Genomic DNA, 26,035 nt, shown 5'->3' with positions numbered 1-26,035 from the left:
CAACGGCAGCTTGAATCGTCAGGTGTTGTCCCAAGTTCTGCTATCATCAAATGCTGCTTTTTTCAGCTCTGGGACGTGGTAACCACCTTGACACCAACGAAGTCTTGTGAATCACCACTGCTAGTGCCAAACGTGCCCTGTACAGCCTTGGCGTCCTCGGAGAACGCTGTGGACGAGGACGTCTAAAGTAGCTGAGGTTGTGCGGGAATGGGCACGGATTTGGGAAGAGGGGAGACGCTCCTCTCCCTGGGGATGGCTGCCACCACAACCAGAGAGCAAAAACCTCAGTGCGACTCCCGATAAACGGTGCGCGGGACAAAGTCACGTTGTGTGTAAAATGCCCCGGGACCCTTGTGGGGCCAAACGGGGGACGCTGCGGGGTCTTCTCCCCTTTCTCCCTGCATGGGGGCGGGGGGGGATGCTTTCCCTGCACTGGCAACTGGGGATGAAGGCTCCCTCGGTCAACCTGCGGTGTCCCCTGGCTCTGGGAGGGGTGACCCGGCTCCGGGGAGGGTGACCCGGCTCCGGGGGGTCGGCCCCTCTCTCCCCCCGGCTCCGACCGCCGGGGCAGGCCCGCATCCCGGAGGCGGGGGGGGGGGGGGGGTACCCGGCAGCCGCCCCCCGCTCTGCCGCGGCCCGGGGTAGGGGGGTGCGGGGATGTGCGGGGAGGAGGGGGGTGCCGGCAGCACGCGCCGCTGCCCGTGCGGCCCCGGTGCGGGGCTCGGGGGGGCGCCGCTCCCTCCGCTCCGCTCCGCTCCGCTCCGCCGTCATTGGCGGCCCCGCGGCGCTGGGGCGCGGGGCGGGGAGGGAGCGCTCCCCCGCAGAGCCGCTGCTGCCGGGCCCGGCCATGTGCCGAGAGGGTGGCTGCTGCCGGCTCGCCTGCTCCGCACCCTGAGCTGGCGTGTCCGTCTTTTTATCCTTATTTTTTAATATTTTTATTTCAATTGTTATTATTTAATTGCTTATTTTTGCATTGATGCTTTCCGAGCTGGAGACTTCGGGAGACGCGGTCCTCACCTGAGCGATCCAGCACCATTCCCCCGTTGAAGGTAAGCAGGGCGGCGGAGCGGGCAGCGGCGCCGGGGCTCCGCCGCTCGCAGCCCGACCTCCCCCGGCTTCGCCCGGGCTCCTTCTCCCCGGCCGTGCCCCGTCCTTCGCAACGTTGGGGTCTTTTGCGATGCTTTTCCCCCTGTTTATTTCTCTCTCCCCCCGCTCCCGGTGCATCCTAAACTGCCTTTCAGCAGCGGTGGGATCGGTGCGCCGGGGGGCCCAGCAGCTAACCCCCGCGTCCCGGGGGGATGCCTGCAAGGAGGAAAGCAGCCAAGGGAGAGCCCCGGCTGCCAGAGTTGGGGCTGGGAAGGGATCTGGAGGGGGGAGGCAGAGCGAACAGGGACATGGAGGACTGCACAGCATCCACTCCCCAACAGCCTGTCGCCGGGGGACTGGTCAAGTCCCACCGCCTTAGACCAGGAGGAAAAATACCGGGGTGTTCCAGGCTTGCCTTTCCCTCATCCTACAGCAGCTTTAGTTTCAAAGCCTATGAAGGAGGTCGTGAAAGCCTCTCTCGGGGATGGGGTAGGAAAGCTGCCCCCATCCCATGCCTTGCTTGCGTGTGCAGGTCCTGTCCTTCTCCACCCCCAGGAACAGCTCGTCCTCCTTTGCACGCTCAGCGTGGGGCTGAAACTGGCCTCTCTCGGTGGCCTCTCTGGGCATCTCACCTGGAGCCGTGCGTCTAGGACAAAGGTTTGTTCCTACCGCGTGTCCTGGCCCCGGAGGATGGAGGAACCCCCCGCTCCATCCAGATGAGTTTGTAGAGACCACCCCAGCCCCAGGTTAGGCAGCAAACCAGCCCGCCAGCTCACACGCAACGAAGCAATGCTGATGGAGAGGAATCCAGAGTTGAATGCAAGGAAGGTGATAGCACAATTACCTGTGGGTTGGTTTGGTCACTGTTTGGTTAATACAGCAGCCGTCTAGGTCTGCGCTCTCTGCACATGGATGTCGTTCAGTACGTTAAAGGGCAGCCTGCAGGCTCGGGGGGGCTGTGGGAGGCAGAGAGAAATCCCCCAAGAGAAGATGGCTTTTCATTTCCCCATATCAACTGGTTTCAGACAGGATTATTTATATTTGACATAACAGATCACCAAACTTGGAAGGTAGTGGGGGTGTGCTCATACTCATTAAGGTAGACAGTTTTCTGACAGAATAAATTAAAGGTAAGAGAAGACTGCACTTCGAGGTTCAACAGATTGTCTTCTAGCCTAAAAAGAGCAGTGAAATCAGCATAAAACCTAGAGGGTAAAATCATGCGCTTCAGTCTTTCGTGATGGATGCCTGTCACTTTAGGAAACCTGGCGGATATCCCAAGGTTTCGAGTGCAGGCAGTGCTCCTGGGTGACCTCGTTTGAGCAAAAATACCCAGAATGATGGGGTTTTTAGTCATTGTATCCTGTCTTCACTGAGTAAGCATCTAAATTATAATGCTTTAAGGGAAAATAGTTTATGTAAATTGTGCATAAACTAAGTGCCTGAACTATCCGCACACCTGTATTTCGGCTCTTGCCCCGTCGCGATGGCGTGTAAATAACGGAAGGTTGTTTGCAGCCTTTTGTGGTTGGTTTTCGTCTTGTCTGAAATGAGCAGAAAGATGCATGACGGCTGTCAGTTGGTGAAAAGAGATTTCAAACACCTTAAAGACCGTGCAGCTGTAATTAGAAGTGTAACCTCCTTCCTCTGCGTGTCAGGATTTCTGTGCAGAACGATGACAGGACCTCTTAAGGAACGGTGCTGGTGCTCAGTAGATATAAAGAACTTCAACAAAATCCCCCGCAAAGTGACAGATGTTGATTTATCACCCCTCAGTACATTGGTTCTCGCTTATGAAAGATGTGGGGATGTGAAGGGAAAGGAAGGAAACAGCATTTGTTCCTTTCTGTTTTCTTGTCAGTGAACACAGGTTACACATACAGGCAGTTCTTAAATACCTGTGCCTACGTGAGCACAAAAGAGTTGCAGAACATTACCAGCGCCATGGCTACTGGCTGTATCTCTGCCGTGTTTCTCTTTGCTTTCCAGCAAAGCCTGGTAGATCGGTCTAGCTGTCACGTCTCCTCCTGATCCTTTTTTATTGCAACTGCAGCAGTCCCCAGACCCTCATGTAGGTGACACGAGAGTCAAGCCTGAAGGTCTGGCCACCTCACGGGCTTTGCAATCTAAGGAGAACGTGTTCAGAAGTGGCTAAGTGACAGAGGACTTGCTCGCTGTCGGTGGCTTATTGACCCAAGTCTTTCTAAAGGTATTCCCATGCCTAAAGCTGAAGAACCCCTGCTGACCCTGCAGCCGTACCCAAGCACCCTCCTTAGGATCCTTTAAAAGTTTTGATGGGGGCCAGATACAACAACGTAAAGGTACTTAATGCTCTCAGGCACTGACGTGCAGCCCAGAGAGCTTAGCTGCATCCTTGCAGGCTGAAGCAGCCCGTGCCACTGGCCTTAGGGCACGTCAGGATGTGTCCTCAGTGCCCAGCACGGGGGTCACTGAGGGGTTTTGCAGCTGGCCAAGCTCTGTGGTATTCACGTAATTCGGACCTTCTCATTTGGCTGTATTAGTGCTGGAGTGAGAAATGGGGATAACTTGGTACCTTCTCACTCGTCGTGTTCTGGTACCTGGCTGTCACGTTGTCATGGATATGGATGAGGATAAGGACATGGCTAGCGAAGAGGTGCTTGTCGCTGGCAGGGCTCCCGCAGCCACGGCTTGTGATGCGACTTATAACACTGAAGAAGAGCAGGGAAGGGATGGAGGAGAGGTGGCAGGTGTTGGGGTTGAACTTGCAACTCGTTCCCATTCTAATTTACACTTCTTCCCGTGTCGTTATCTGTTGTCTCTTTCTCTCCTCATGATCTAATTTATTACAGTAGGCAGGATTTCTTCACCCTTTGCCTGAGAAAAAAGCATATGTTCCAGCACCACAGATTGGCAGAGGGATGACAAACATGTTGGGTGATGGACTTTGACCCTCTTCAGACCTTCCAGCCACATTCAGATCACAGCTGAAGCCAACCTGGGCAAGGCTGGGACCTCAGGAACCTGCGAGCCCTGCGAGAACAGCCCTGGGCAGAGGTCAGCTGGAAAGGTTGGGGAACAAAATTAAAAATCGTAGTAACATTTTGAAACATCCTCGGACCCATTTCTCCCTGAAAAGCTTAATAACGGCCCTGACCGGTTAATAGCAGTTCAGGGCACCAGAGGGAGGACCTGGCTGCCGTGGACTGTGTGGTTCTCGAAGTGCCTGTGCCAGAGGCAGCACGGAGTGGGGACGGGAGCGGAGCTGATTTAGGCCAAAATCTGAACACTGGTGATTTTGCCCCGTCCTACGTGGCCGGGGGTACAGATTTCTCCCTGGAGTTGGGAGCACAGCAGCGTAAGCTGCAGCCTGGGACACTGTTGGGAGATGCTGGCATCCCCCTCGGTGTGCACTGGTGCTCCTCTCACCAGGCCATGGAGTGCAGACAAGAGATGAGTCAGGGGCTGGGGAGTTTTGTTTAGCTTCTCACTTCAGGCAGAGTTTTATCTTGCTTGTTAAAACAAGCACCTGTGATGGGTCAGGGCTGGTGTTGAGCTTCATCCGGAGTAATGGCACGAGATGGGCCGAGACGCCTTCCCCAAGTTTGCCTGGCCACGGGGGCAGCTCAGCCCCTCCTCGCTGTCTCCAATGCTTCCCTCCCCATCTGTTACCTCCAGGACAAAAGCCACCCGTAGCGACACACCACCCAGCACGGCATTTTGTGAGCTCGCCAAGCTTTGCTTGACAGCAAGGCTAATTTTCTCCCCGGCTGGAAAGCGTGTGTCGCTCGTACCTGCCCGTGAGCTACAGGGAGGGATGCAGCTCCTGCATGGGGCCGAGTTGAAGGTGCACGCAGCTCTGCCGCCCTGGGAAACATCTCTCTGCTCCACAGCTTTTATCAAAGAGATGGAAACGTGTCACATTCTCTCTGCAACAATATCTGACATTACCCAAGCAATTTGCCCTTGGTGTGTTTCCAGAAATAGTTAGGCCTACAGTAGATATGGGTGACATCTGGATGCATTACTGTTCAGTTCAGAAACATTGAGTAAACAAGACAGGATCTATTGTTTAAAGGTTATTTCAAAAGACTCCTAGTGACTTATCTGGCCATGCAATGGGGAAAGCCTTAATGGCACTGTGATAATTGCCTTTTTCTGAAGGACATTTTAGAGGCAAGTTACCAGAAACTCAAAAGCAAGTCTCTGCCCGTCCTCACCAGGCCAGGGTCCTGATCCACCCTGAAAATGTGGAGTTTTTCTCTTTACTTCAGTGCTGGTCGAATCAAGCCTGGGAAATGTGCATCTGGCTGTGGGAAGAGCAGGCTGGGGGGCACAGACGGGGATGTAGGGGAGACCAGCACCGGTTCAACGGTAAAACAAAGTCTGAGGTCAGCGGAACAGGGCAGCAGTGTTCACATCAGCAGGGAGGGGGAGAGAAAGAGTCCTCCCCAAGGCTTTGAAAAGAAAATAAATGCCATTAGCAGTGGGTAAAGCGACTGCCTCTGAGCACCTGAGAGGAGGGCGGGAGGCTCTGCAGGGAGCGGGGGGCTGGCAAGGTCTGCCAGTGCTCGGAGGGCTCAGCGAGGCCGCTGCAGGAGACACTCTGCAGCCCACATCTTTATTCATCATGTCCCTGTTCAGTTAATAGCCTCCTTATAAAAAAAGAAAACGAAAGAAAAAGAAGGGCGAGTGAATTTTCGGCAGAAGCAAAGTGCCAGCCATCATCCCCTTCCCTCGCCCAGGTGACAAGGATGCTGCTCACATGTGGCAGAAGGGAAGAGATGTGGCTCTGTTGTCACTCACACCAGCCTTACATCTGCATGCTCTCCTGGCAGAAATCACTCCTGGCTTCTTACCTTGGCCCCAGGGCAAACAGAATTAAGTCTCACCATTAATTTCATGCCCCTCGGAGAGCTGTGATGGGGAGGAAATCACGTCGAGGTCTCCCACATCTTTCTTTAGGTTTTGCCACTGATTTTCTCTGAGGGGAGGTGGGGGGGAAGCGAGATCAGGGGGTGCTCACGGAGTCCTGGAGCCGACGGGAGCACTCTGCCCACAGTGGGACCATCCCGTCCCGCGCGTTGGCTCCAGCCCTCCTCTGCCTCGTCTGCTGCTGCGTTGGGGCTGTGTCAGCGCTGCAGAGGAGCCCTGGCAGCGGGTGCCAGCAGAGCTGCTCAGAGCTGCTCGGAGCCCACACACCCCAGCCTGCCGCTCCCCGTCTGCCTTCTCCCTTCTGTTCATCTGCTGGTGCTCCAGCCCTGCCCTCCCGCGGGTCAGTCACTGAGATATCAGCTACAAAAAGTTAGGTGGTGAGATAACCATCGTAAGCTGCCAGCCTGAAAACTAGGCTTTGGTGAAAAAGCTTGTAGGTTTTTTTTCTTTAAATTGCCACTAAACTGCAGCTTAAGCTCTTCCAAGGCTGCACTGGTTGGCCTCTCTCGGGCAAGGGATAAAGGAGATGATCTTCTTGCTAGGTGGGGGACGAAGCCCTCTGCACTGCCAGCTTTAGGTATGGCTTTGAGGCCACGCTATGGCTTTTCTCTAGGTACAAGTTCATCACAGGGTCTGAGCCGCAGAAGCTCATAAGCTCATTATATTGGGGGAATTGCAAGCGGTGGGCGCGCCACACAGCTGGGATTTCCCTTCCTTTCTGCTGGAGGGGATTCTTAGCAAACTGGGAGGAAAAGTCCTTTGTGATTTCATTTTTTCCTGTGCAGAGTGGTCCCTTGTTCCTCAGCTGCCTGAAAATCTAGGCTGGACCATAATGGGCAGAAGTGGCCTCTTGTAGCACTGCCTGTTCCGCTTGTACCCGCAGAGCTGGCATCCGTCAAAGCCAGGTTGTCTCTTCACTCACGGAGAGTTTCGGACTGTTTGAGGTTAAAGGGAAAAACACATCATCATTAATGAAAGGAAACTGGCTGCCTGGGGGAAGACAAATACCCAGATTGTTGGGTGACGTGGCTGCTTTGAAACCCTCTGGGGACCGCCGCAGCCTTGTGAGGGCTTCAGAAGTCGTCGTCTCCCCTGACCTCTCCCCAGCTCGGGTCACTTCAGCTGAAGCAGATCAAAACGTCTCGAGATTCAAGGACTTGTAAACCAGCACTGATCACAGCAGAGAGATGCCTTGGACTTTGTTGTAAAAGATGATATACGGGCTCTGTCGAAGCGGGTGTTTGCTGTGATGATGCGGGAGCGTGCCTGGAGACAGAGGGAGTTCACAGGCAAGTGCCAGACGAGTCCCCAAAGCGGCTGCGTTGCAGCGTGCAAATCGCAGCTCTGCTAAAGCATCCACTTACAGACACCCTTTCCTGCGAGAAAAATAACTTACCTGCAAATAGCTTTGCTCATTTTTATTCCCACCTTCGCTCCTCTGGGTTGTTTGGGTTTTTTTCCCTAGGAAATAATACAGTATTTTCTGAGGTGACCGGCAGGGACAGCGCAATCCCTGTACAGAGCTCCTGGTCTGAAGCCCGTGTTTGCTTCCCCACTTAAGCGGAGGATGCTGCTTGGGCTTTGCCACACGGTTTACATCGGGATTCCCTTTGCTCTCACTGTGGATTTGTTTTAAGGCCTGTCTTGGGTCTTTTTGCCTGAGCTTTGGCAAACCGTTAACTCTCTTCTTTTTATTGCCTGCCTCCATTGCTAGAATACAGCTTGTGCGGCGCAGGGATGCTCTCCCTCCCGGGTGTCTGCCTGCATTGCCCCTGCAGGCAGCGATGCTCGTTCTTCCTCCTGGTTTCCCACCCTTGCATCCGCAGAACAATAGCCTGCACATCGGCACTCTTCTGTTAACACAATATACGTGAGTTACATAGCAAGACGTGATGCCTTTTGTGGCAATCCAAGCTAAACTCTCCCCTGGGGAGAAAATATAGTATGAGGCTGCCAGAGGCTCAGTTTTAAGCAAGTGCTGTGGTGCCCTGGCTGCGGGAGGCTGGCCTAGGAAATGCACGGCCTCGCTCTTGGGGATCTCTCCCTGTCTCCCTCTGCAAGCCGGGGCGAGCAGGGATTTACAGGGATGCAATTTATAAGGCTCTCATGTGGAAGGAAAAGGAGGTGTCTTGGTTTGATTGGTGTCGCCTGCTGGGTAGCTAAGCCCCGGAAAGATTAGTGGTGGGATCTGGGGAAAAATAGCCGTGCTGCGAGAGTGGGAGTGGAGTTGGGAGGGGAAGGATAATAAGCGTTGATTTGGGTTTGCTGTTAGGTGAATTTTGTGGTTTTATTGTTATATTACACAAAGGAGGGGCTAGGGGAATAATTCAAACTTATGTCTGTCCCGTGGGTTTCCTTTGCGACTGCTTTCCTTGTGCAAACAGGGACAGGCAAAAAGCTGCGTGGTTCGGCCGCTGCCCGTGGCCGCAGCTCTCCCGAGAGCGTGCCCCCAGCAGAGAGCGGGGCCAGCCCCCCCTTCCCCACCCAAATGCATTAAAGCACTTGAAAGGTGTTTCCAGGTGACTGCCCAGATCCAGCTGTCACCAAAGCCATTTTCTTACTGGTTGCACCGGAGCCAAAGATGAACCCAGAGAAAGGCAGCTCTGGTCTGCAGCACCGGGTGCTGGCACCGCCGAGCTCACTCTGGCTCGGGCAGAAGCTCTCGGGGCATTTGGCACCTCGAGGACACAACCCCCCTGTGCCGAATTCCGGGCTGTAGGACGTGCCGGAGGTGCCTGCCGTGCAGGGCGTCGCGGTGCAGAGGAGCGGGACAGGCTGAGCTGCAGCTGGGAGCTCACCCCGGGGGCTGCCGTCTTCACGGCTGCTTCAGTCCGGCTTCATGAGTGGGATGGTCCCGGCTGCTCTTTGCAGCGGAGGCCGGCTGGTATCCCCTCTGGCTGGCACTGGGTGTGACATCCCATGGGCAGCATAGCCGCCTGAGATAAAGACAAGCATAATATGAATGCAATTAATATTAGACAGTTTCAGCTTGCTTTTTCTGATTTGCAACAGTTTAGCAGTACTGTCTTCTCAAGAGTTATTCCTGATTCTCACGGTAGCTCGTGGGAGCAGATTCAGCCCACAGAAAGTGGGGTTTTCTTGGTTGCACATATTTTCCCTTGTGTTTCTGGCATCACATCTTTGTTTTTGTTGTATTTTTAAATAAAACAGCATAGGTTATAGAAAACACAAGACTGTGATACCAGTTTCTGAGAAACCAAGCACTGATCTTACTTGCTTTCTGGATACCTTTGTAAATATTATGTTATATTGTTGAATGTTAGGGTTGGCAGACAAAGGGTTGGTCTTTAAAATACTGTCTGACTCGGTTGGTAGTAAACATAAAGCATGAATATTGCTGGGCTGTGGCAGTATTGTTGACTGCAGAGGATTAGAGTTGCCCAGCCTCAGCAATGCGTAAGGCTGACACGCTGTTGCTGTAGCCAGTGCTTGGGTTTTGCTCAAAAAGAGAAGATTTCCAAAAATGAATACGGATGAGAACATTTGCAGAAAAGTGCTTTGTTTGATACAAATGCTACCATCGCCATGTAACCCGAATATCACAATCTTGTGCAATTTCATGATATCCTGATTAAACCAACCAGAAGCAGAACTGAAGCATCCTGAGATCACAGCAGAAATTCCTGGGCTCCCATGTGCTGCCCAGTCTCTCCGCTGTCAAGCCCAGGAGCAGTGGCAGCCAGCTTGCTGGGTGTTTTATTAAATAGGGCCGTGGTTTGAGACAGCAGCGAATGTATTCCCAATTCCCGGAGGAGACCTGTGGTCTGTTTAATCTTGCAAGGGGCATCTCCTGCAGGCAGAGCTCCATCGCGAGTTGGGCACCTGCGTTTCGACAAGCTGTGGTCTGCTAACCAGGCGCAGGGCAGTGAAGATACTCACATTTGCAGGTCTGGGTTTTGTAAGACTTAAATGTATTTGTTAAGCAGGTTTCTGTGTGGTTTACCATCGAGGCAGGCTGTTAATGAAGTGCTCGTTGTGGTACTACAGTGTCAGCGTGGCCAGGGTGATGTCTACATCAGCGTCGGTTCAGTGAAAGGTTTTGCTACTTTGGTTATGGGTTCCCAGTTCATCGCAACCGCAAGGTTAGCTCTGGGGCAGAAAGTGTTATTTAACAGCAGAACGCACCTCCTTCCCAACGCATTCAAGCAAATCTGTTCAAGTGAAGTGAGCTTGCTCACCGTGCAAGTGAAGAAAGGTGAAGTTCAGAGGGTGGAGTGGGGCAGTGCTGGGGTGTGAGTCTCCTCCTGCTTTCCAGGATGGATGGAGACATTCCTGCAGGCACATCCCTAGGGGATTACGGGATCCGACCCCCCCGGCTGCGGGAAACGCAGCCCATCCCACAGCACATACAGCTGCTGTTGGTGCCCGGGCCCAAGCAAGGCCAAGGAAGGGCTCAAGCACTCGGGTGATTCAGAGCGCTGGTCTAAGGCTTGGCTTTCAAAGAGAAGCTACGTGGCGTTTTCTAGTCCTTTGAGGTGCCACAAGCCAGGCATCATTTCAGCAAGGAAGGCAGAAGCTGCAGCCTGCTCGGGGAGATGCTGGCACTGATCGGCTGCAAACACGAGGAGCTGGGGAGCGCAGAGCCTGATGCGTGCAGGCATCAAACGCCAGCAGGAGCGGTGGGAGCACCCTGCCCTGCCTGCCTCAGCTTCCCGGGCCTTTCGGTGCCGGTGGTGGCCTTGCTTTGGCTCCTGGGGATGGCGAGAAGATGGGAGAGGGAGCGTGCGGGGAGCACAAACCACCGCATATCTCTCAAGGGCCTCTCTAGCATCAAGGAGTCATTTCAAAGGCAGGGGTTGCGTTGTCCTAATGCTGACGCTAGGCAAAAAAATGATCCATCACGTGTTTTGATTTCTGAAAGATGCTGTCCCTGGGAACAGTCAATATTTCAAACATTTGATCCCAGCAGCTGTGTTAAGCCCACATGGTTTTGGGTAGAGCGATTTGTGTGAAGGTTTTCTCTATTCCTTTATTCGCCTAATGACGGTTGTCAGCTGAGCTGTATGAATTACTTTATCTTTTTCGCTTTTTTGCTTATGATTTTGTTGTTGTAGTTCTTTTTTTTATCTTCTAAGTCTTTCCCTCTCCCATCTCCCAGGATAAGCTGTAACAGAATTAAGGTGAGGAAAAAAGGAAAATTTACTGGAACCGGTTCAGTGTAAGTTGCCAAGAATCTGAAAATTACCCTCTCAGACGGGTCTGTATTAATTCCCCTGATGCAGCAATGATAAATCCTTATTAAAAAGGATAACATAAGGAGATCTTGCTGCCTGTAGGAAAACTCCCGGTCACAAGCAATGAGGAAGCCCATCACCCTCTTGTTCACGATCAGAGCGGTTTGCAAATGTGCGTGCCGTTCCCCATGCGGTGCTGACACCAGCGTGACGGTACGTCGTTCAAGGCACGGATGCGAAGCAAGGCAAGCCCCGTGTCCCCAGGTCCTGTGGACAGTGACTCTGCATTGGCAGCAGCACTTAATCCCCGCAGATTCACTGCTTGCGCCGGAGGAAGCCCAGCCCTGGGAGCACCACACAGACAGTAATTTAAATGGAGCAGTTTTTGGCCTCTGATCACATCAAGCAGCATGAAGGTGCGTGTCTCGCTCGCCGTGCTGACGAGAGCGGGGCTGGGAGGGTTCCTTCCCTCCCCACCTGCAAATGCAACTTGTGCCCCGGCCCAGCGATGGGGCAGGCAGGGCAGGGAGCGCAGTGCTGGAGGCAGCCTCACGTGCCAGTCCTTAACATTCATGCGTTATTTCCAAAATCACTGAGCTCCCTCTCTCCCTTCTTCACGTCTTTATTCATGCACCATGCTGCCTTGCTGGGCTGGAGTGGCAAAAACACTCTGCTTGCTTCTCGTTACATGGGTTGAACCTGAGCCTTTGCCAGAGCAATGTAAAGCTGTAGCTATGGAAACTCCCTACCCTTTTTTGTGATTTGTTTTTTTTTTTCCAAGGCAGGAACAGTTATCTCTGGAGATCCCAGGTGGGGCTGCTGGTGCCCGAGCGGTTGGTCAGGCAGCCCCGAGGGCTTGTCTCTGGGAGATGCTGGGTGGTCACAGCCAGGAGGAGTCTGTGTCACGAGGGCAGAGGAGCAGGGACTGATGAGGAATAAGCGGGTTGCATGGAGAACCGGAGCCCAGGGCAGCTCAGGAAAGGGCGTGTGACAGCGGGGTGCTGGGGGGACAGTGTGGGGCTGCTGGAGGTGTCACCGGCCATTGGCCACCCACTCACAGCCGGGGCGGCAAGGACAGAGGGGTGCTGGTCCCCCTCCTGCCCGTTACTGTGTCTGGATGGAGGGTGGTCCCTGGAGCTCTCAGGTTGCTGCATTTAATGAGCACCCAGGAGATGGTTCTCCCTGCTGCCTCCACCCCAGTCTGAGTCCATGAATCCTGAGCAAATGAGAGCGAGTTGTGCAGCTCACAAAGACTTTAATCTGCTGAGGATCTTCCCGTCCTGCGGATCTGTGTTCATGCCTCTTGGAAATGCAAAGCTGTTGGATTTCTTGCTTACTGGAAACGTACGCTGTACGTGTCCTTCCTTCCCCCGCCCCTGATCAATGGCTCACCTGCATCTCAGGATCGATGGCTCGCCTGTGTCTCAGGACATCTGCAGGGGCCACTGGGCCAGGTGTGGGGGCTCATCCTTCCCAACCACCCGTGCAGCGGGTGGAGGGAGAGTGGAGCTGATCCCAGCTTGCTGCTTACCCAGTGCCTGGGCTGGGGGAAGCCACCTTAGTCTGGAAATGGGCTGATATTTGATAGATTTCAAGCAACCTAGCTTCAAAAGCAGAGCCTTAACCAGCCCAGGGCTCAGTTTCCCTGTCTGTAAAATGGGTATTGGCACAGCAATGCTTTCCCTCTTGGGCACAATACTGCTTCATTTGCCAGAGCCAGAGAGGAGCCGGGGCCAGAGGCCCTGGGCTGAACCGGGGCTTTAGCTCAGGCGTTGCACAAAGGCTGAATGTGCAGCTGGGGCTGGCTGCATCGGCTGCTGCTCCTCATGGTGCTGCTCAGGGGTCTGCATGGCTTTGGGGCTGCCTGAGGCAAAAGCTAAAAGGTGCAAATACGAGCTTTGAAGCGTGTAGTGTTTTTGATAGCACAGGGCTGAAGCCCAGCAGGGCTGACTCAGTCCATCTCCCCCAGGCTAGTTGCTGCAACGTCTTCCCATACGAATGAGGCTCCATGCAGATGCCACTGCAGGGCGAGAGCCAACAAATCCCCAGAGCTAAAGCAGCCACTGCTGGGAGGGCCACCATGAGAGCTGCTGCTCCTGTTGCTTCACATGGCCATCAGAGGGTACCAAGACCTTGCTCTCCCTCTGCATAGTGTCCCAGGCCCATAAGAGCCTTGTCCGCAGGACCGTCGTGGATGGGAGCGCTGGACCCATCCCAGCTGTGGTGTCGGTGCCCCTGGGGCCAGGAGGCAGCTCCAGCTCCCACCAGGGCTGTAATCTGCCTAGAGCTCAGCCGGCGACTCTGTGCGAGTCTTTTCCCATCCGCCTGCCCCAGCAGTCCCGTCTGAGCCATGAAACCCTGCTCTCGAGGCCTTTGCCAGGAGATAGGACAGTGGAAAAGCTGGTGTGAGCTATTGGTGTAAGGCACTGGGTCCCACAGGGCTCCTCTGGCTGTGTCGGGCTCTCGGGGCAGCAGCGGCTGGTTTTCAGCCTGAAGAGCTTTCAAAATCGAGGTGAATGGAGCAAGTCTGGAAAGATTTGCTCTTTCAGAAGGATAAATTCCCTTTTTTCCACCTTTGGTGCATCATTTCAGCAGCGTTTTCTGACAATTAAGGCTTTTTGATCTTTCTGCCGGCGCTCCAGCAGACTGTGCCTTGCTGTGGTGTGCTCTCCTGCGGGATGGTGATGGAGAGGGAGCAATGCCTGCTCAGTGAACTGCAGGAAAAAGTACTGATCAGGAGTAAGATTTACTGTTAGTTCTCAGTAAGTTAACCCAAGCTTTTCAGGTTGGCCAGGGGACGTTTCCAGCCTGTGAAACTGCCCTGCTAGGTAGGAGAAGTCCCTGGGGTGGGTGGGTGCTCCACACCCTCTGTCTTATTTCCCACTCAGCAGTGATTGCGGTAGTTTATCTCAAGCTGCTAATACCAAAACCTGCTCTCTCTGATGCTAATATCTCAGGCTGACTAAACCATAATTTGAGAGGCGATTAAATGATGCAGAGTGGAAAGACAGCTTGTCTTTCTTTCTTTTTTCTTTTTTTTTTTTTTTTTTTTGAAGGAGTTTAGGCTGCTTATGTGTGTTTGGGATTACGGCCTGCTTTCCAGCTGATGTATGGAAATAATTCCTGGTACTTAAGCAGAGTGTGATTGTTTGGGCAGTGAAAGGTGGGACTGGGGAGGGTAAAACCCTCTGGTATGGTTTAAAATGGTTCAAATCCTGACAGAGACCGGCTGTACACGAGCCCCTGCTGCGGCAGTTCGCCATGCGCGGGGTCGGACCCGGAGGCGAGTCCATCACGGCTTCACCGGCTCCTTCCTTGGGCCTGGTTTTTGGGTTTACCTCTCCTGGAGTGATGCGAGCGTAGGGCTGGTGTGCGGGGATGCACCGCTGGGCAGGGCTGCCAGCAGCCCTGTCGATAGCGATAGCACCCCTATCGATGCTTTAAGGATGCATAGTTTTACAGAGGGTCAGAAGGGCAGAGCAGGGTGAATATACCCTGCTTTATTCCAGGCGATGCTGACGTGTCCGCAGACACCTTCCCTTGTCCCTTTGGGGCAGAGATAGCAGCACTTTTGGATGGCCCCAGGGGCACTGGAAGGGGACTTTCCCGAGGGCAGCGCTCACACCATCCAGGTGATTCAGCGTTTTCCCCCGTCCTTCCCCAGCGGCACCACTGTGCTCCATTTAGCATCTGCAGTCATTTAAATTCATGCCTGGAGTTCTGCTTAGTAAGCCTCAATGCCGCTTTGATGAGCTGTGCAAATATTATTTTTCATTAGGCGTGATTTGGTTGTATTAAATGACATTATTGCCTCTTTATTGCAGAGCACATATTCCCTCTTGCGCGCTGCTGGGGCAGGCATCCCCTCGATCGATGTGCTTTGAAGGCAGCCTGCTTAAGTGTGCTGAAAATTCAGGCGGCTCACTAAGTGCCAATCTCAGTTTTAAAAACTAATAATGGTAATTGGTGGGAGGGGTTGCCTAATTGTCCCATGAACTTCTGCTTTTTTTAAGCTTCAGGAAAACCCGAAATTCGGAGTGGCTGTTGCTGTATGATGTATCTCCCGGATAGCCCGGGCCTCCTTTGCTGGGTTTCAGTGCCGATGAGCTGCTCTCGCACAGGAGTGCAGCCTGGCCGCTCTGGCAGTGCCACCGCTAGCAGGGACACCTGCACGGATGCGAATACAGTGTGTCCTCGGCACCTGGAAGAAGTTTATACGACTTATCGGAAAAGCAGTGGCTTTTCTATGAGTTTTTGGGCTGCTGTGCAATATTTAACAAAACACTGTGGATTATAAAATTCTGTTTTTTTATGGTATATAATATAGTTATTCTATTTCGTTATATCGGATGATAGCAAGACAGACAGAAGGAGCAGGTCACTGTGACATCTGAGTGTCCCTGCTCCCCATCTCAGCCTGACCATCGGCACTGCTCCGGGAGCGCTGAAGGAGTGTTTCTGGCTGTAAAGGGCTGAGCTGAGAATGGGCAGAGAGGAGGGGAACAGTCCCCGGCCTCTCCAGTCCCCGGAGGAGTTTATCGTGGGTTATGATTGATGCAAATACGGGGGATACATCCCCGTATCGTCCCGATGCTCGTCTTGCATTAGCCTGATGTACTTCCAGGCTTAACCCTCACTGCCAGGGCATTAAAACCAGCACAGGAGAGCACCGAGCTGGCGCCTGCGGGCGGAGAGGGCTCTCTCGCACCCCAGCTCTTGTCACCTTTCCATGGCCATGGTGGTGTCCTCCTGCCCTCAGCTGCTCCCAGGCACACTGTGAGCCCTGGTCCCTGGCACAGCCTGCCCTGAGCTGCCGTCCCAAGCCGCCCCGTGCGGTGCAGGAGCCTGGAGGTGGCCGGGATCCTGTTCTGCAGAGCTCAGCTCTATTCCAGCAATGTCCTTTACGCTGAATAATTTATCAAGTACTGTGTATAGATTGCCTTTGAAATGTGTTGTTTCTGGTCTGGACATCAGTGGGAGCTGCAGTATCAGGGTCTGTCCCAGCGGGCAGGAGGGCTGGGGATGCGTTAGCAGGGGGGAGCTGCATGGGTCACTGCGGGCGTAGCTGAACGGTCACCCATGAGTTACCTCTGTAAGGGTGTCCCTGGCCTCTGTAGTTGGCTTCAAACCAGGTCACTGCTCTAAGGCCACCAGAAGGGGCCATGCAGTTTCAGGTGGGCGTGAAATGTTTTGCTCCCTGTTCTGATTTGTAATTTAAAAGCCCACAGCGGCGTTATGGCCTGCGAGTGCCTGCCCGGACCTGGCTGCATCTCCCAGGCGGCGGAGCCCTCTCTGATGAGCCATAGACTCACTTCCAAAAATCCCTGGACTAGCAATAGCAGTGCAAATGCCCATTTTTAGGGTAGGGAAGGCGCTTGACCTCTGCACTGCTCCCGAGCACAGGAGCTGCTCTGCAGAGGACCAGTGTCTGAGCAGAGATGTGGGCGAGCGCGGTCCCAGCGGGTGCGGATGGGAGGACAGGGCTGCTGGGACCTCCAAGCCGTCTCCAGCACCCAGGAGGACCTGTCTGCTATGGATCAGCCTGGGAAATTGTGAGTAGCGTTCTCCAAACAGGGGACAGCAGGGAGTTAAGTGCCTTCTGCTCATAAAATGTTCAAAAGCGACTTGGAGTATGGGGTGCGTGGAGATATGGGGGGGTCCCACATGGGAAGCACTTGTGCTGAGATGGGGAAGCGTTGATTGATGAGACATGGCTCATCATGGACACAAGTGTCCTTGTGTTGAGGAGCACTCACGTGGTCTTGTCGAAGCGATGGGTCCGCAGGCACCGAGCCCCCACGCGCCCCTTCCCCAGCCCACTCCAGTCAAGCCTGGCTGTTTCAATCCCTGCTGTTTACGCAGAGCATCAGCCCCCAGGCCAGGAGTGCTGCCGTCAGGAGGAAGAGAGAGAAAGCAAACAAAAGTGATGCAGGCCTTCTGCTTAAAGTGTTTTTCATATGGAAAGCCACGTTCTCCGCCTGTGTTTCTGGCAGCTGCCCTGTCCGCTGGCTCGGTAAATGCAAAGTCTTCTGCTGGCACGCTGCCCGGCTGTTCCTAGCAGCCCGGCTCTTATTCATTGACTGGGTAGGGTTACAGGAACTGGGGGAAATGCAGAAATAAGGCTGTATTTGCCACCAAACTGTTTTTGGCTTTTGACTTATTTGCTGCTTTCCCACCTCCCAGGCTGGTGGCTGCTGGCCGGGAGGGGGCTTTCCATCACCCCGCTGCTCTCCGGGGTTTACCCTTGGGCAGAGCCGTGGCACTGGGGGGGGCAACAGGGGGGTGTAAGCCAGGCTCACCCTGAAACTTTGCAGCATCAAGGGCCCAGATCCAGTCTCCTCTGCCCTGGCCAGTTTATTATAGTGTGATTTCTTGTTACTCTGGGCCCAGGTCCTGGGCCCCGAATGCTGCCTGCACCTAGCTCTGGGGCAGAAAGCAGCAGCAGCAGCAAGACCCAGCAGCTCGGGGAAGCAGCAGCTTGGACAGCCGGCATCACTCACGTGCTCTCCTGTTTCCCTGGCCTCTTGCTGAGCTCTTTTTCTTTCTTCTGAAGTGAGGCTTGGTCAGAAGTGTTGGCGTCGGGGTTCGTTGTGCATGGATGAGCTGGGAAATGGCTGCATTGCCCACCCAGGACAAGACCTGCGGAGCTCGTGACCCTCCACCACGGAGGGTCAGACTTGTGCTCCCCCCATACACAGCTGCTTAACCCCCAGTTTCCATGTAGGACTTAATCTTCCCAACCTGAACATCCTCCTGTTGGGGTCCCTCGCTTGGGTCTTCTCCCCAGAGTGACCCAAACAAGCTGACCCACCGCCAGCTATTGCTCGTGGTGCTCGGGGAGGGTCAGTGCCGGCAGCATGGGGACCCTGCCCGGAGGGCTGGTAGGGTTGCTCCCCCCTCGCAGGCCCTTCCCGGGTGCGGAGGACACCCACGCACAGCAGCAGGGCTCGGCGCAGAAACAACTCGGCCAAGCAGACAGCATGGCCAGGGATGTGCTAGTGCAGAGCAGAGCCAAGACAAGGCAGGATGGTGTTACTTCAGGACACAGTGCTGGCCTCCTCTGCTCCCTGGGAAGGGTGGAGTGGGTTTTTTTCCTTTTTTCTCTCCTTTTTCCATCTTGGCCATTTGGAAGTGCAGGGCAGAGCTGATCCCTGCTCCCCTCTGCACATGTGAGACCACCGTTGTGATCAGCAGACTGGCTAGGACGAGGGCCAGAGGTCTTATGCAGAAGATTTGGGCTGAGTGTCCCTCGAGCGTGGGGTGTTTCTGGCTGTGTTTATTCCTGTGTGTTTATTGTGGTGGGATCTGAGCTCCTGCTTGCTCCAGTGCAGGGGTACCAGGTGTGAGCAATCCTGCCAGCACTCATTGTGCTACCAGTTGTTGTTTCATGCCTCGTTTGCCTTTGTTTAAATCTGCAGCTTCTAGAGTCAGGTGAATAAGGGCAATTCCCAACTCCCTTGTTAAATAGAGAGCTGTGCTGCTTCTGGCTGCAGCAGAAGCAGGTCCCAGGGCTGCTGGGGGATGCAGGTTGGATAAGCCATAGGCTACAGCTCTTTGCAGGTAAGACACGGTCTCCTTGTGCAGGCACAGTTTCAGTGGGACCAGCAGTTCCTTTATTTGGTGCTTGCTGTGACAGCACTTTCAGCTAGCGCAAAAGGCTTTGGGGTGACTGTTGCCCTGGGGATGGGAGTAGGGATGCGATGAGTGGAAGCCCCATTCATGTAGAGGTCTGGCCTGAAGATTGTGCTTAAGACCTGTAAATCCCAGAAGCTGGCTTAGCTGGGCACTTGAGGGTCTCTTAAAGAAACCTCAGTGGTCTCCTTAGCATTCCCTGCATCTCCCTCTCCCACAGCTTCGGCAGGCAGGGTCAAGCCAGTCCACAGGAGCCGGCATGGCTGGAGTGCTCCAGCACCTGGAGCTCAGCATTTCGGAGCCGCAGTTAGCCGGGTGTTAGCTGTAGCCCTCGGATGGGCTGAGCTCAGCCGCCCCGGCTGCTCTGAAGCCTTCCTCCCACGCAGGCTCCCGAGAGGCGCTGGCTGCGCAGCCGGTCTGCCCCGTCTCCATCTCCGCAGAGCTGGCCCAGGAGTGAGGCGCAGCTGTGAGCAGCCTCTCCCCGCACCGGGCACCCTCGGTAGCCCAGGGGCTGCATTCGAGGTGCTGGGGCAGGGGGTGACTTGGGATGATTTCTCATCCCCGCTCTTCTCCTTTCTGCATTGTCAAGTGCAATTCTGTGCTGTCCCATTCTCTATTGCTTGTGGGAAGCTTCCCCCAGCCCCACTCCAGCCCCTGCCTTGGGCTGCAGCACGTCGGGAGGGTCCGTCAGTCCCTCATGGCAGTGCCCAGGCAAAGCGGGGAGCAGAGGCTGACGCAGCCCTGGCTCCTAGTGAGCAGCACAGCCTCAAAGCCCATGTCCTCAGCCACGGCAGGGATGTCCAGGGCGATGTCAGCAAGGAAAGGAGCCACTGGTCCAGGGCTGGAGCCGATGGGAGCTCTGCTTGTGTCTTCTCCAGGCTGCAAGGAATAGAAAAGGCCATTTTCTCGCACCCTGGGACTTCCCAGCTGCTGCAGGGCTGCAGGGATGGTGCCGCTGTGGCTGCAGCAATAGAAGTCCTGGCAAAAGCAGGCAAGCAGCACAGAATTGTGTCTAAAAACCAAACAGCTCATCCAGGAGCAGCCTGTAGCAACCATGCAGTGACGTGTCTTCGGTTTGTTGCAGCACACCCTGTCCTTTGCACACTGGGAAAGCAAAGCAGGGTGCAGGGAAGGGGGGAGTGTGGCACCCAAGCTTCCATCTGTCCGCAGTAACCTCGAGAGGCACCAGCCCCTGCCACCCCTGCGGCGCTGGGGACCGCTTGCCTACAGCAAAGGGCTCCTGGGCCGGGGGCAAACAGCCTGTGCGGGGTTCACATGCCCCCGCAGCCCCTTCCCTGCTGTCTGGCAGCGATGGAGGACATGCTGGGGGCTGGATCTGGATGGGGCAGAGGGGCTGGGGGGGTTCAGGCATCCTCGGCAGCTCGAGAGCTCCTAACATTACCGAGGGGCGAGGAAGGAGCCAAGCGATGGTCTGCTGGGACCGCATCTCTCAGTGCCTGCGTTCCTAATACCAGGGCTCCTGCATACTTTCTCCAAGACCACAGTGGGGCTGCAAAGCACTTCCTTTTACCAGGATATTTATTACTAAATATATGAATCTGGGAGCCTGTGGAGCGTGAAATTAGGAACAAATGTATAAAGGAGGTCTAGACAGGAATTGTTCTGCTTATGGGCCTCCACATGCTCTGCTTTCCTCCCCCTTTGCACGCTGGAGAGTTTATGCTTCCAGGTACACAGCTTTAATCAGACAAGTATGTGATGGGAGGGAAAAAGAGCAAAATGCGAATGGTCTTGCTCTGGATGGAGCAGTGGCTGTGATGCCACGTCTGGCTGGCTGCGGCTGGACAGAAACCATGAAAATTGGCTCTGTGCGACCCTCACTGTCCCCCTGGGATAGGCAGCCATTTAATTAACCGTCAAGGAAGCCGGGGAGCCCTCCCTGCCTGAGCCCTGCTTGTCAGCTTTCATCTTGGGCTGGCAAAGAGCTTGCCGAGATGCTGATCCTCTCTGATGGGTGCAGCGCCCGTCCCTGAGAAGCTGCAGGGCTGAGCCCAGCCACCCCAGAGCCAGGTCCTGTGCCTGCCCCGCACAGCCCTGCCCTGGGCTCTGTGAGAGCCCAGTGATTGCAGGTGGGAGCAGCAAAGGACCCATGGATGGGCATTTCCAGCCGGTTCTGCCAGGCCGGTGCAGGCACCCACGGCACCGGGTGCAGCCCAAGGTCTGTAGCCGAGTGTCTCCATCCCTCTTTAAACAGGAACCGAAGTTTCTAAATCACTAATGCATTTTTTGCAAAACCTTCCCCTGACTGTTTTCCTCCCCCTGAGCCTCCTCAGAGTATTTTGCCCAAGGAATGAGGGCAGGATTTGGCCCGGTGCTTGCCCCGTGGCCGCGTGGTGCGAGAAGGCGTTCAGATGTCGTTATAAATTACCCTCCCTCCTACAGCGCTGCTCAGCAGCAACATAAAATGTGATACTGCTTTATCCATTCAGCACTTACCCAACTTTAGCAGGACATTAAGCGCCTGAAAATATGCCACAGATTTATTTCCTTTGGAAGCGGGTTAAATCCCTGACAGATATGGTTGCTTTTCCTCAGGTGCTGAAGTAATTTGGGGCTGGGGTGGCTGGTTTTTTGTTTTAACCTGATAGCATGAGCTGGAGGCCAGCTTTGTTAAAGCGCTTGTAGAGTAGGTGGTCAGGGTCCGATTTCTCTCTTAATTTATGTCACTTCTCCTGGTCCCAGCCCGACACTTGCAGCACTAAAGGGCTGCTGGAGCTTTAGCTGCAGAGTGATGCTGGTGTTAGTGCTGCTGTCTGCATAGCTTCTAGCAGGTGCGTGCAGGCAGGTACACGTCTGCCCAGTGTCCTTTCTGTGGCAAAGAGCTCGGTCTTATTCTGCGTGGGATGGAGGGAAGTTCAAGCCCTCGTGTGTGCGCTCGGAGCAGAGATGCTCAGAGCAAGACCCGTGCTGGCGTTGCAGGGCTTGTGCACTGAGCTTGATGCACAGCATCCGCCCAGCGGTGCAGGGACCTTCCATTGCTACCAGTTCTGTGTCAGCACCCAGATTCCTCTAAGGGGCACTCCAGGGAGAGAAGGGTGCTGGTGGTACCCCAAAACGCAAGCGTGGAGCCAAGCTGAGCCATGGCGTCTCCGTGATGTCCAGCATGCTTGGTCCCAGCTGCGGCGTTTGCTGTGGTGGGCATGAACAGGTTGCCCGAGGCTCTCAGAAGCATCGTCCCCGGTGCCCCCACAGCCCCCCCAACACTGTGGCTTGGCTGTGGCGACGGCGAGGAGCTCGGTGCCTCCTGTGGCGGGCAGACACATCCCATACCCCAGCTCGCTGCTCAGGGAGGGGAGAGCGCCTGTCCCTGCAGTCATTAAAAGCTCACTTAGCAGCTCCAGTTATTCCAAATTAAAATACCACATTGTTTTCATGGGGAAAATGGATTATAGGCTCAGAGAAAAATGTGTACAGCTCAGGAATCCTTGCTGCAAAGCTCCTTCTCCCTTCACTGAAGCTCTCTGCCACCAGGCAGGAGCCAGGAGGGTGCCCTGAGTGCCATGGGCACTGGGCAGGTTTTATTTCCCTCGGGTCCCCCCTCCTGCATGCAGCACAGCCCGGTGTGACCCCAGAGCTGCTGCTCACTAAATCTCTCACCCGCTGCATGAAGCTTTCTTTATCCCCCTGCACCTGCAAGGTGGCATTTAGGGGGGACGGGGACTCCCTGTTGGCTTTCACAGGCACCCAGTGCCAGGGTCTGGCTCGATCCTGCCCATCACCTCCCACAGAGCCCTTCTGGTTTCCAGCCCCCTGCAAATGGGTGAGCTGAGGGTCTGGGGACCTGCTGCCTGGTGCATCGCCCAGTGCCAGCCTCACCCGGGCCCCGCTGCACCCCGTCACCCCGTGCGCTTGCTTTTGCAGGCTGTTAATGGAGAAGAGGGCGGATGACAGCCGGGACCGTGGTGATCACAGGTGGAATATTAGCGACTGTCATTTTGCTTTGTATCATCGCCGTCCTCTGCTACTGTAGGCTCCAGGTAAGGCTGGGGGGACGTGGCCCCACTGGGTGCTGCGATGGGGAGGGGACCCTGCGGGCAGCCCGGCATCCCCTGCCTGCCGGTCCCCAGAGCTGGCGTGCATGGAGCAGCCCCTCAGTGCCAGGGTGAGCGGTTTGGGATGCCGGCTGAGCCCCAGCCCTGCGGGGCCATCCCGTTTCAGTACTACTGCTGCAAGAAGGATGAGTCCGAGGAGGATGAGGAGGAGCCCGACTTCGCCGTGCACTCCCACATCCCGCCGCTCCACTGCAACCGCAACGTAGTGCTGACCAACGGGCCGTCCCTCTATGCCTCATCACCCTTCGGCAAGAAGCCAGCACCAAGCCGGCCCGGCTGCCCCGGCTGCGCGCCGTTCGAGCCCCCCACCTTCTTCCTGCAGGAGCCCCCCGAGGAGCTGCACAACGGGGGTGACCGGGTGAGCTACAAGACGGTGAGCCAGGAAGATCTCGACCTGCCGGTGAGCGTGGCCAACCTGCAAGCACTCAACCCCAACCGGCTCTCGGCCATGCGGGAAGCTTTCTCCCGCAGCCGCAGCATAAGCACCGATGTGTGAGGTGCTGGCTGCCCGCCCAGCCCGGAGCATCACATCGCGCCTCGCCGCTGCCGATGGGGCTTTTAACAGCGGGGAGAACTTTTTGAAATTCATGGAAGCGTTTTGAAAAAGAAAGAAGCAAAAAAAATTGAATGTATTTCTACATTCTGTAGGCAGAGACGTGCTAAATGGCAATATAAAGGGAGAGCAAAAAAATAACCTAAAGGGGAGCGAGGGGGAGGATGGTTGCAGCTGGGACACAAGGTTTTCTAGCGCTGTGTTGAATTTTTTTTTTTTTTCTTTTATAAAGAGGATTTTGATATTGTGAATCCTTTTATACAGAGTAAACACCCACTCCTCAACATTGGGCTGGAGCGCCGAGAGATGACAAGCAAGTAATGGGGCACATGGTTGGCTGCAAAATGGCTCGTGCTGCAAGTCAGTGGGCATCTGCTGCCATGTCGTGGGGGCACGCTGCAGCCGACTGCTCCTGGCCCTAGTGCACACACACACACGTACGTGGTCCCATAGCAAAGCAGAGCTGCTGTTGGCCACCCTTCTGCCACCCCCTCCTGCCCTCTCCGTACTGCAGCCGTGCATGTGTGTGCGTGTGCACAGCCCTGCCCTGTTCCCAGGCTGTCTCGCTCCTCAAGTTGGTCATTTATTCCTGGGTGACAGGCGCGATCCCCTCAGGGTTAGGATGGCCGGTGGGTACGCAGCCCTGGAGCCCCCGGGGTGGCCCCCCGGCTCCCCTGGATGGAGGTGGCCTGGGGGCGCTTTGCAAACCCATCGCATTACTTGGCCATGGAAATAACGCATGGCGTGGTTTCAGATGGAGGAATATACCCGTAGCCACCCCTCTCCAACCAATGAGTGGCTCCAAATAATGCCGTACGTGATTTCTAATTGAGGGTTCTGCGTGCTGGGCGAGCAAGAGAGCAATCGTGTATGTGCCCACCCCCCCCCCCGCGTGCACATTTTTAACATGCATTTGGGTTTTTTTTCATTAAAAAAACCAAAACCACATGACATTTTCTCCCCATCCAGGAATGTGTCAAAACACTTTAGATTTAGGCAAAGCCACCTCTTTTGCATTTTTTCACCCTGCCATTTCCCATGGCCAGGCAGCCTGGCCGGGGCAGCGGCACCGGCTCTGCCCCAGCTCTGCCGGCCAGCCTGGATCCGGGGCTGCGCTGGCAGAGCAGCAGGCGTGGAGCCGGCCACCGAGCGCATCCCTTGGCACTAAACGTGCTGCAAAGGAGCCCTGCGGTTCATTCAGTGCTTTGGGAGGAGGAATCGCTCCTTGCAGCGGTGCCTGCGTGGGGACTCTCATGCTCTGGTTTCTCCTGGCTGTCTCAGTTCCTCGCCTCCAACCCTGCAATACTCACAGTTTGTCTGACAAAACACCCTCTTTCTCCTGGATTGTGCATTATTCAGGTTAAAAGCATCGCGCTGGACTCGGGGATGGCTGGCTCAGCCGCAGCGGAGGATGGACTGGCTGCATAGAAACTCTAATGGCCTCAGCGCTGTGCTCTGGGTCAGCTTTCCTTTTTAAAGATGCGATGGGAAGGAAAAAGCCGTTGCTTCAGCCCCATCAGCTCACAAACACTGGTTGCAGCCCAGCTGGATATTTTACTTTTAACCACGAGGGCTTTTAATTCCACAGGAAATCTTTTGGAGTACAAGTCAGTCTTTGCAAATGAGTATCTTTGACTTTCTCGGGGGGTTTCTGTTGGGGAGGGGGGCTGGGTTTGATTTCGTACATGTTTAATGTTCTGGGGTTAGTCCCTGCGACACCATGTCCCGGGAGCACGATGCCTCTGCTCCGGGGGGCCGGCAGCCGTGCGGCCACGCTCCTGTGTACAGTTCTCACCGGGGTTTGTTTCCACGCATCGAGCCCTCCTCTTCTTTGCATCTCTCATGACCGTACTTCTCTCACCAGCCTTCCTTTCTTCCTTTTTTTCTTTTTCATTTTTCCTTGCAAATTAAGTGAACAGGTGGCTTCCACTAACCTTCACCTGGTGATCTGTTGTACAGGACTTTGGGAATCACGGGGCGGGGGGGGGGGGGGGGGGGGGGGAACAAGAAAAAGAGAAAAAAAAAAAAAGAAATAAACTGCTTTTGAGGGTTTTGAGGCTGACCTTTTTGTCCCTGCGTCTTCAAACACAGGGCTTTGTTTGCAAAGCTTTCACCTGGGTGCAGGAGTTTCCCTGCTGCTGAGGGGAGCAATGCAGCAGTAACTGGGGTGCACACACTGGTACAGGGGATGCTAAAGAGCCTTTGGCCCCGCAGAAACATGGAGCAATAACCACCCTTGGGAGCATGGAAAGGCCCTTTTCTTGCTGGCACTGTATCAAACCTCTTCCCTTGCAAGCTCCCGAGAAGCTTCGGGGTTGCAGTTCCTAAAGCCACACACATAACCTCAAAAAGGGCTCCTAACCCAGAGCAACCGCCCCAAAATCCCCAGCTCCCCCGCTGCTGGACATTTCTTTGCATCACTGTCCGAGCAGCCGCGATGCCCCAACGTAGAGCTGCTCTGCTCCCCCCAGGCACTGGCAAGTTCATAGCCCTGACGCCAGTGTTCCCAGCGCATGGGGCAAACACCCGCTACAAACTGGAGAATAAAACAAGATACCACCATAAATATGACAACTTTATTA

General features: G+C 54.9%; 1 protein-coding gene across 5 annotated transcripts; it reads left to right on the top strand.

The window, feature by feature from the left end:
• Positions 1–778: 778 nt before the first annotated feature.
• On the top strand, positions 779–25,422 carry FAM163B (family with sequence similarity 163 member B). Of its 5 annotated transcripts, none has more exons than XM_087753085.1 (4): positions 779–1,049; positions 3,921–4,135; positions 22,710–22,825; positions 23,007–25,422. In XM_087753085.1, exons 3-4 carry the CDS (start codon positions 22,733–22,735, stop codon positions 23,394–23,396), a joined length of 483 nt encoding a protein of 160 aa, XP_087609211.1. In that variant the 5' UTR covers positions 779–1,049; positions 3,921–4,135; positions 22,710–22,732; the 3' UTR covers positions 23,397–25,422. The 5 variants fall into 5 exon arrangements, with proteins under 5 accessions (XP_087609211.1, XP_087609212.1, XP_087609209.1 ...); XM_087753086.1 differs by having other exon boundaries at positions 3,918–4,122; XM_087753083.1 differs by having other exon boundaries at positions 3,918–4,135.
• The last annotated feature ends 613 nt before the right edge of the window (positions 25,423–26,035 follow it).

This window comes from Nipponia nippon, unplaced genomic scaffold, assembly GCF_047370975.1.
Source record: "Nipponia nippon isolate SJK-2023a ecotype South Korea unplaced genomic scaffold, ASM4737097v1 scaffold_16, whole genome shotgun sequence".
In the NCBI taxonomy this organism is placed as follows: domain Eukaryota; kingdom Metazoa; phylum Chordata; class Aves; order Pelecaniformes; family Threskiornithidae; genus Nipponia; species Nipponia nippon.
The sequence above is the reverse complement of the archived record's forward strand: the minus strand, read 5'-3'. Positions and strand labels throughout refer to the sequence as shown.